Source organism: Lygodium microphyllum, chromosome 13 (genome assembly GCF_053477565.2).
Source record: "Lygodium microphyllum isolate KBCC chromosome 13, Lygodium_microphyllum_v1.1.10, whole genome shotgun sequence".
NCBI lineage: Eukaryota > Viridiplantae > Streptophyta > Polypodiopsida > Schizaeales > Lygodiaceae > Lygodium > Lygodium microphyllum.
Window position 1 is genome coordinate 58,179,230 of NC_141147.1, and position 10,359 is coordinate 58,189,588.

Here is a 10,359-nt window from a genome sequence, read left to right on the forward strand (position 1 = left end):
GTAATCCCCATGGAGTTGACATAGAGGGCACATAAAGAACTTTCCTAAGCACGGCTCTAATGCTAGCAATCTCATTATCTAGCTAGGGGGGCAGGTTAATGAGTATCATCTAGACCAGGCACTCATGTTGTAGGACTCCATTAGGGGAGAACAAGGAGCACCATGGCAATGCATATACAAGATTGCCACAATAATCGACATCTATAGCCAAAACCCAATCCCTTTCAAGCCTAGCGAGCCTAGGTAAAAGCCATTATTGACAAATTTGTATTGCACAAACGTTGCTTTCTCTTGGTAAATGCCATCGAAGTAGTGTCTGAACTCTTATTTCAGAGAGGAGTGCCCTTGAAAGTACAAGTAAACTTTTGAAGATAGCAAGTTGGCGTACTGTTGTCGGATTCGGTCAAATGACAGGGAAATTGATGGCTTGTGCACCCTAGCTCCTTCAGTGGCTTTAGGCTTTGCATTCTTCATTGTATCTCCATTGATTTTTTTGAAAGGATTGCTCGACCTCCGCCATCTTTAGATTGACAACATTTAATGATTGCTTGCATAATCACGCAAGGGCTTTTGATGGTCTTAATGGATCTCGTTAGTTTGTTGCTGTATTCCCAGAGCTATTTGCATACAGCTATTTGCATACATGGCCAATGGCCATACGCCGCGTGGTGTCTCGAGTGAGAATAATTGTGGGGCTGTCTCCATGTTTGACGCTTAATGAGTGTGACTCGTGAGACTCCTGATGGCACGTTCTCTTGAGCACACTCCTTTTTTGGGCCTGCCCAAAAAGCTGGGACTCTCTAACGTTGCCGGAGAGAGAGAGAGCGGTTTTGCCGCCCAAATGCTGTCCCTAGGGCTCTTCCCGCCTTTGTCTCAACCCAGTGTATTTGTTTGGGCTTCCCAGCTATCATTTCATAGCATTCAACTGTCACCTCTCTCTCTCTCTCTCTCTCTCTCTCTCTGTCTGTCTGTGCAATCAATCTCTGTGCGTGGCATCAAACCCTAGCTTGCAGCCATGTTGGAACTTAGACTCCTCCAAGGTAGCCTCCTCAAGAAGGTCCTGGAGGCCATCAAGGACCTCGTCACGGACGCGAATTTCGACTGCTCCGCCACTGGCTTCTCCCTCCAGGCCATGGACTCCAGTCACGTCGCCCTTGTTGCGCTGTTGCTCCGTTCAGAGGGCTTTGAGCACTACCGCTGCGACCGCAATCTGTCCATGGGCATGAACCTCAACAACATGGCCAAGATGCTCAAGTGCGCAGGCAACGATGACATCATCACCATCAAGGCCGACGATGGCGGTGACACTGTCACCTTCATGTTCGAGAGTCCGAGTAAGGATGCATTTCTGTTGGCTTTTTGACAGTCTCAGATCGTGACAGGCGGAAATAGGCAAATTTCGGTCAAGGCATAGGCTTAACGTCTCAGATATTTGATGCTAAGGCTTCATGAGTTGTGTAATTAGGATAGGGACATGCAGAAATAGGCTTTCTTCCTGGTTCTATTTAGCTGCTTTGAGCACGACCTGATGTCATTTTATGCAACTTGGTTTTTCAAATTCCAGTGAAGGCATGTAGAAATGGTGTTTTGGACAGAGGTTACTTGCAGGCATTGTCCTTAAACTAATTGTAGTCTGTTGTCTGCTGGCTTGTGCGTGATAAGCATGTTTGACTGCAAAATCGATATCTGCACATGCTGTTTGATGCTTAGGGTTCTCATGGATTGGCACTGGGGAATGAAGACTTGTGTACTGTGTTTGTATTGGATTCGTAAGCCTATTATCACAAGATGATGGAGACATAATGTATATTCTTTGTGAAAAACATTCTGCTCAATGACAGTTGAACATATGAAGACATCATGATGAAGAAAGGGTTCTCATTCTACTGTAGATCCAAGGGTCGTGCAAGTTGTAAAAGTATATGCCGTTTGATTTCAGTATTGCAGTCAAGTACATTTATAACATGTGCACTAGCCCACATATAGCATGCAGAATTTCTACTTTCCTATGCTGAGGATTTCGTGCATATGTTGCTGGCGTTGGAAAAGAGCAGCTATATAAGTCTAGCATCTTTGTCCCTGAGATTCTTTGGTTTTCTCGGAAATGACTTGCAGACCAGGACAAGATCTCTGATTTTGAAATGAAGCTGATGGATATAGACAGTGAGCATTTGGGCATTCCTGAAACGGAGTATGAAGCCATAATTAGAATGCCGTCACAAGAATTTGCAAGAATATGCAGAGATCTGAGCTCTATTGGAGATACTGGTAAAGTGTTATCTATATGTTCCTTCTACAAATGACGAAGTGTGGACCTATACTTTTACACTCACATGCAGGCATGCCCCTCCATTGTATTCATGCTGATGTTTAGTTTGCTTTCACTGCAGTTGTAATTTCAGCCACAAAAGAAGGTGTTAAGTTTTCCACCAAGGGTGATATAGGTAGTGCTAACATTGTGTGCCGGCAAAATACATCTGTTGACAAGGTATGGGTGAATGATGGTTTTTTCAATCAGATTTACGTATGTACATGTTCCTCTTGACACATTGGTGAAGTAGAATCTTGAGTGATTTCTTAGTGAAAAGTCTGCTTAAATTCCTCTGCCTGTGCTGCAGCCGGAGGATGCAACTGTTATACAAATTCAGCAGCCAGTCTCCTTAACCTTTGCTCTACGATATATGAACTCCTTCACAAAAGCTACTCCCTTGTCTAACACAGTCACTGTCAGCATGTCAAATGAGCTGCCTGTTGTTGTAGAGTATAAAATTGCAGAAATGGGTTACATTAGGTTTTACCTAGCGCCCAAGATTGAAGAAGAAGATGAGGTCAACTCATAGACGGTCGAAATGCCTCTCAATCGATGAAGTGTTGGATGTGTGGCTGCAAAAGTAAAGAGACAGCAGGCATACGGAACAGGTTTTTTAATTCAATACTCGGTGTAAACTAGATGGAGGGGTCGTCACAGTTTTCTGCTCTGTCAGTGACAAAAGTTGTGACTCTACTTAAAGGAATCTGAGCATGCATCAAGACAAGGAAGTGGGCAGGTTTCTTGGGTAAAACGAACTAGTCAATGTCACTTGATCTTATCATCTTCTATATACAGGTCGTAATTTGAGGACTTTGTGCAAGTTCCAACATATTAACATAAGGAACCATCCCTGTTTGATTGTCACACCAATGTGGCAATATGTTATCACTATTGGTGACAATATACTTTTATTTGCTTTGTTATCACTATTTTGCAGGATTTAATGACACAATTACTATAATGGGAAGGTCCTTTCAAAAGATGCAATGATAGTGGAAAAATGAACAATCAGAAATATTGTCTCGTGTTAGAATTTCATTCAAACTTATGAAATAGACCATCAGAATGTCACCATGAGCTCTTGTGAGATGACACCATTGTGGCATTTGTTAGGAAGGAATTGTATTGGAAATAAAACACTCAACGGAGAATAAATCTTACCAATATGAATGTATTGTCATGATTAAAAGATGGACAAGGAAACATGTCATGCTAGATGGAGAATGTTGGTAAATGAATGATTTAGTAGGAATGCCAACTTTACCTTTTTAAAGCATCAATCGATTGTAGTGTAGTGGTTTGAGTAAGGTGGGTGAGCGAGTTTAAACCTTGAGTTTTGTTGTTTGGTGGCACAAATCATGCATCTAAGAAATTTCAACAAGTGCTTAGATACTCACCACTCTTATTAGCTCCCATCATAAAGAGTGACTCTTTGGAGACTTTGATTTGATTAAGTTTATGTAGTTTGCATGGCCATAGTGTTGTCTTTTTGTATTTGAAATGAGATAGACTCTCCCAAGATGCATTAGGCCAAAGTATCCTTGAACAATTTGTTTGAGTTTAGAGCTTGAAGCATAAATGTACAATATCATTGCTTAGCAAATTACTCTATGTGAGACTATTTTACCTTGATGGTGGTGTTGATTGTATTGTCTCTTGTAGTTCTAGTTATCGATGATGTATAGTATCATTAGTTGATTCAAGTTAAAGCTTACCAACATAATTGTAAGCTATACTTTCCTAGAAATCAACCTTAGAAGCATCTTTATAGAAATAGGAACATTGGTCTTAGTTATACCATCTTATACCCTCTTAGAAGTCAACTCTATTAGCACGTCTAAAAAAGTAAATAATTTGAACTCAATTCTTCAACATGTTTAATAGACACGTGAATCCATGCTCTAGTAAATTGAGCAACGCTAAGGCTATTTGGTTTTGTGCTTTGTTGCATAACTCTGTTGCTCTCATTTTGTATGGTTCAAGGATATCCACAAAAGCATGTGGGAGGATTAAACTTGATTACTTTGCCTTTGCTAGCTTGCCACCTCCCATCTCTTTGCTTGCTGGGTTATTATCCCATCTTGTCATTGAGGTATTACTTTGATGGAGATCCATTTATTAGTTTTTGATAGCTCTTTACCCACTACTTGTAATTGTAACAGGGTGAGATAAGATCTTATTATGCCTTCTCTCCTATTGCTTCTAATAGATTGATTATGAACTTGGAAGGTTGTGCATCTCTTTTTTGCCTTGTAAGGTGCCCTTAGCATATGTATTTTTCTAGTAATGTATTTGAATATGTTATAAGAAGGCACTTGTTTTTTAAAATGTATTTGAATATGCTATAAGAAGTTTGAGGTATTGTATGCTTTATGCACCATAAGCAAAAAACAAGTAAAGGCATTGTTTGGAATATTAGTAGTACTTTCTCTCATTTAGATTATTTATTTTTCTTTGTGTTTGCATTTGTGATATGTTTTAGGAGTATTGATAAGCTTGTTCTTGGTTGTTGTAGGCCTCAGTGTGTGAGTGCTTGCGTGTGCACAAGTAGATAACTTGATAAAGTACCATACATTTGCCCCTAAGAAAGGGGAGACTTGAAGTTTATTATCAAGAGCATCCTTTTCTTAATGTGGGGAAATATTGTTCAAAAGTTCTCATATACATTAGAATCCCTTTTCTCTTTCACTCTATGTTTGTAATATGATTAAGAAACAAATAAAATTGTGCTCCCCCACCCATCACCCACTGGCCACCTCCCTCTTCTCCCCCAAAGGAAAAAACAAGTAATGTTCTCTTGAAGCTTAAAGATATGGATGAAGCTTTAACAAAGAAAGATTGGTATGCACAATGGAGATGGAAGAACCATATTCAACATGGAGAGAAGGGAATCATAATGTTCTTATTAATGAAGTTGAAGCCAAACAATTACAATAGAGGGCAAAAATTTGAAAACACAAAAAATGAAACATGTTTAGGGTTTAGGAGAGCTATTACCAATACAATCATTAGGGCCAAAAACACTTTAAAAAATGCACTTTTGTTAATCACGGGATTAAGAAAAGGGCCAAAGAGAGTTTGCCACGTGTGCAAGAATATGGTATTCTTGTCTTCTTTTTTTTGGAGATAGTAGAGTCCACTTTGTGATTCTCTCCTCCTTTTTAAGCCAAAATCTCCAAAGTCTGACATGTTTTGGTAGTCATCAAGTCCTTATTTACTTATAAATTTTGACAAATGACATAATAAAGTTGCTGTGAAGTTAATGATGATTTTTTTTGAAAGTTGAGAATTTTTTGGCGCCCAATATATTTTCATTAGTTTTCTTATATTCCTTTTTAGTTCATTCGTCTTTCTCAGTGAGCTTCTTTTTCTACTTTTTAGTTCATTCATCTTTCTCGATGAGCTTCTTTCTTTGTGAATTTAATTTAAGTATGGCATCCAAAAGACACTCTTCTTGTTTAGTAAACTCTTGCATTGTCTATAGCCATAGAGTTGATGAAAATTGGGAGCCAAATATCTTTAGTATAAACGATTAGGTTGGCATGCTGCCCTCTTGTAAGGACTCTCACAAGGTGAAAAGAAAAAAACAAGAGGATATTAAACATCACTGGAAGGGACGTATCATTTCTTTTAAAATTATGCATGAAGGGTGGTTTATCAAATTGTAACATGTTTACATGGCGAAGGATATGCACTTGTCTCCAAACGAGCGTGTTTCACAGCAAACACATTGTAAGACTTGAGTTGATAACGCATGTAAATTTTTTTCATTTAAGCAAGTACTAATAATGAATTCTTGGTTGTAGATATATTTTTGTCAACAAGTACTGAATGGTAACCTATGGAAAGCTTAAGTGGAACCTTCCATGCGATTCATAAGGTGTTCACAGACATTATCTATGTTGATTAGATTGTGGGTTTTTTTATTATGCATGTTTCGTGGCTTTGTGGAGGGGAGTCGGATTTAACTAGTGTGATTACCCTATTCAAAATCAACTCAATACATTGCTCCCTTATCAACCGCATATATGAGTTAGGGTAATCTTAGCACTACGAGAAAAAATGTAGGATGCTCCAATTTTGCCTCAACTACAAGAAAGATGGATTACATGATCTTACTCCGATATATGGATTTTTGGGTATTTATTCTTAGAATCCTAATTACTATGAAATTGATATATCGCAATGCCATACCTAGATTGTGGTAGAAAAATCTTTTCCAAGAATAATATGAGCTCTCGAACTACTGAAATAATGTATTCCCTTTCTATTGATGTAAAGAATTATTTTTGTCCATTCATTTGTCTCCTTGATAAATCAAAGAGTTTTTTTTTGATTAAAAATTAAAACTCTTTTTTGAAGTATAAACCTTGATCATTATTGGAAAGACAAGTAGTGCGTAATTTCCTTTCTAAATTATTGAGGTAGAGTAAACAAGTAAACATCTTTTTTTTTCTGAATATGGTTGGAACAAAAATTGATCATAAATTTGTATAATTCTCAAAACATCACCCCGAATCTCAATACTATGGAAGCCGAAAGAGAAGAAATTTCTTCTCAAGCAATACAAGCCACCAGAGTTTGATGGTAAAGGAAGGGACATTCCAATTGAAGCAAAAACATGGATAGAATCTATGGAAGACTATTTCATTGTTGCATGAACTGCACCATCAAATCAAGCCATGATCGCCAAACTAAAACTCACAGGAGATGCCCGTCTTTGGTGGAAACAATGGTGCAAGAACCAAAGAACGCTCAAAGGCACTATCACTTGTTGGGACACAATTAAGGGTGCGGTACGTGGGAGATATCTTCCATCCACATATCAAGCCCCCAGAAGATGAACGAGTTCTTTAATCTAAAGCAGTTAAGCCTAAGCCTAGAAGCCTACTGCTCCAAATTCGTAAAAAAGGGTCCCTAAAAAAACCAACAATATGAAAGAGACTTACATTCACTCCATCTATCTTGAGTATCTTTGAATCTATTGTCTTGCAGACATTTGAAAAGCACTCTCTTTCCACAAGTATATGTATGACTTTGCGATGGTACTTCTTGTTAGAGAGAGTTATATGGTTTTTTAGGATCAACAATATTCTCATATGTGGTGTCCAAGAAGGTAGTCACGAGCCTGCCAGCACTACAAATGGAAACATGTAACTAAAATAGACAATCAAATAAAATAAATAATTAACCAAAAAGCAAGCAGTATTTCATTCAACCCACATTCTTCCTTGGCCATGGATACCACTTAGAGAGTTTATGAGAATAATTTCTCTGGTGAGTGTATCCGATGTAATGAAAAAAAATATGGTAGTTTGTGATGGAATCGAAAGCTTTGAAAGACATTGCTATATTTGAACCAGATCTCGAAAACAATTCCATTGATAACAGTGGATCAACAATACACATAATTTTAGAGATTTATTGGCTAAGAGATGCAATCAATGCCCTAAAGCTAATAGCAAAAATAAAGGCGTGTTATTTCCAATCAATAGCACAATCATTCTATATACTAAAATTTTTGAGAGTCAAAATGCCTTACCTTATGCAACAATAAACTACAGAATCTAACAATTAAATATCCTTTTTACAACTAGCATGGACTTGTCCTCATGAGATATGCTAAGATAGTCCTCTTTCTCAGAATTGCAAGAAACATTGATAACCATTTGCCCATACATCTCACCCATTCTCTTATAATTAACAGGGCCAAGTACATCAATTTTTCTCTTGCAAACATCATCCTCGGTATCTTATTTTGCTAATCATATTAAAATCTTTGTTCATTAGGGTGATCTTATGAGCATGAGCAGCAACAATGTAAGCATAATTCATAAAGTCAATAACAAAGTCTTTAACTGCCTTCTAAAGAGAAAGAATCGCTGCAAGCTACCATTTCTTTTGCAGGCCAGTTTTAGTCAACATTCTTGAAAATCTATCAGAAATATCCTTGATTTGTTGGCTGATCAAGTACTCTAGGGCAGATTGAAACCTTGGCAGTTGTCTTCTTTGTCCTTGTTATTACTATTGCTTGAGAAAATGACAAGAAGAGTAATAAAAAACTAATTGCTAGTATGGTTGATACGACATGGAGAGGATAAGTTGATACGATGCGAGAGCAGCAAAGCCAAATCTTCACAGGGTCCTATTCGCGCCGTATTGTGGAGCAACTAATAAGGCGCGAGCGTGGGAAAGCATAATGTTTGGTACTATGCTTCTTGCTCCCTATCGTGGATGACCTGATATGGCGCGAGAGTGGCACAATGAAATCTCCGTAGGAGGAGTCCTCACTCCGTATCGTAGAGTAAACATGTGCGTGCAAAGTATAACCCCTCTGTAATGACTTATTTTTTGTGAGACCTTAGACAAAAAAAAAAAATCCAAATTTGTTTATAAGGTTATTAGGCTCTGAAAAAAAATTAGAAAAATGTAAAGATTTTTTTGAGCTCGTTTGCTATTTAAAAACTTTTTTTTAGCAAAAAGGGCCTAAAAATGAAAAACAAATCACAAAAAATCACCCAAAAATACATCGAACACCCCTTTTTCACGCCATATCATGATATGCTATTTTTGGGTGATTTTTTGGGTTATTTTTAGGCCCTTTTTTGCTAAAAAATAGTTTTTAAATAGCAAACGAGCTCAAAAAAATCTAAAAAAATTTCTAATTTTTTTTCAGAGCCTAATAACCTTATGGAATTTTTTTGATGGGTTTAAGGTCTCACAAAAAATAAGCCATTACAGGGGGTTTGTACTTTGCACGCGCATGTTTACTCCACGATACGGAGTGAGGACTCCTCCTACGGAGATTTCGTTGTGCCACTCTCGCGCCATATCAGGTCATCCACGTTACAGATCGAGAAGTATAGTACCAAACATTATGCTTTGCCACGCTCGCGTCGTATGAGCTGCTTTACAATACAGCGCAAATAGGACCCTGCGAAAATTTGGCTTTGCTGCTCTCGTGTCGTATCAACTTATCCTCTCCATGTCGTATTGACCATACCGGTGAATAGTTTTTTTTACTCTTCCTGTCATTTTCTCAAGCACAATAGTGATGACAAGGCAAAGCAAACAACTGCCAAGGTTCCAATCTCCCCTAGAGTACTTGATCAGCCAACAAATCAATCTAGATTCTCTTCTCCTCAAGGAAGTGAGCCTTCCAAGCCAAGGATAAAGAATATATATTGCATTTTATTATAGCTTGATTTATAAAGGCATCTTTTTGTGGATTAAGGGGGAGCATCTTGTCATGCTTTGTAATCCAATGTGGCATTGGGGGGGGAGGGAAGGGGACGAGGTATTGAGAGTGTATACATGCGAATCTTCCTAATGCTATAGAGGATAAGAGGAGCTGAGTGTGAATGGTCTTGAGGGAAAGGGAAAACCCTAATCCAAAAAAAAACACAAAGAAATCACAAAAAAAGGCCATCATGATATGGCGCAAATGGGGGGGTTGTGTGATGACCCAACTCCCCTATTCGCGCCATATCATGATAGCCTATTTTTCATGATTTTTTAATACTTCTTTAGGGTTAGGGTTTTTCCTTCCCCTCAAAGCCACAAAAAATAATATATTGTAAGGGATAAGGGGAGCTGAGTGTGAATGGTCTTGAGGGGAAGGGAAAACCCTAACCCCAAAAAAGCACAAAAAAGGCCATCATGATATGGCGTGAATAGGGGAGTGTGAATGGTCTTGAGGGGAAGGGGAAACCCTAACCCCAAAAAAGCACAAAAAAAAGGCCATCATGATATGGCGTGAATAGGGAGGTTGGTCAATAGGTGTAAAGTCTTATTAAAAATAAAGATTATAACATTATCAGAGAGTCACATGTGACTATTATCCTAAAGCTTAAAATTTTTTGGGCTATTCCTTTACTTTTTTTTCTACCTATCATTACATAATTTTGATCCAAAATAGACTATCTTTTTGAATAGATATTGCATTAGTATATATTTGCTATAGATATTCTATCTTCTCTAAGAGCTTTAAAAATATATAAGAGATATGAATAGTTATATATTTTTGAGATAATATATATTTTTAATAA

The 10,359-nt window shown here is 37.8% G+C and overlaps 1 protein-coding gene across 1 annotated transcript; it reads left to right on the forward strand.

Annotated features, from left to right (window-relative positions):
- The first annotated feature begins 882 nt into the window (after positions 1-882).
- Positions 883-3,420, forward strand: LOC148026659 (DNA sliding clamp PCNA). Its single transcript, XM_087691135.1, has 4 exons — positions 883-1,334; positions 2,116-2,268; positions 2,391-2,488; positions 2,619-3,420. The coding sequence occupies exons 1-4, from the start codon at positions 1,016-1,018 to the stop codon at positions 2,838-2,840; spliced, it is 792 nt and encodes a 263-aa protein (XP_087547261.1). The 5' UTR covers positions 883-1,015; the 3' UTR covers positions 2,841-3,420.
- The last annotated feature ends 6,939 nt before the right edge of the window (positions 3,421-10,359 follow it).

Bases quoted from the DNA above. Each gene is read 5' to 3' on its own strand.
- LOC148026659 (XM_087691135.1), top strand. From the start codon at position 1,016: ATGTTGGAACTTAGACTCCTCCAAGGTAGCCTCCTCAAGAAGGTCCTG. The intron at 1,335-2,115 runs GTAAGGATGCAT...AATGACTTGCAG, and splicing joins CTTCATGTTCGAGAGTCCGA to ACCAGGACAAGATCTCTGAT. The intron at 2,489-2,618 runs GTATGGGTGAAT...CCTGTGCTGCAG, and splicing joins AAAATACATCTGTTGACAAG to CCGGAGGATGCAACTGTTAT.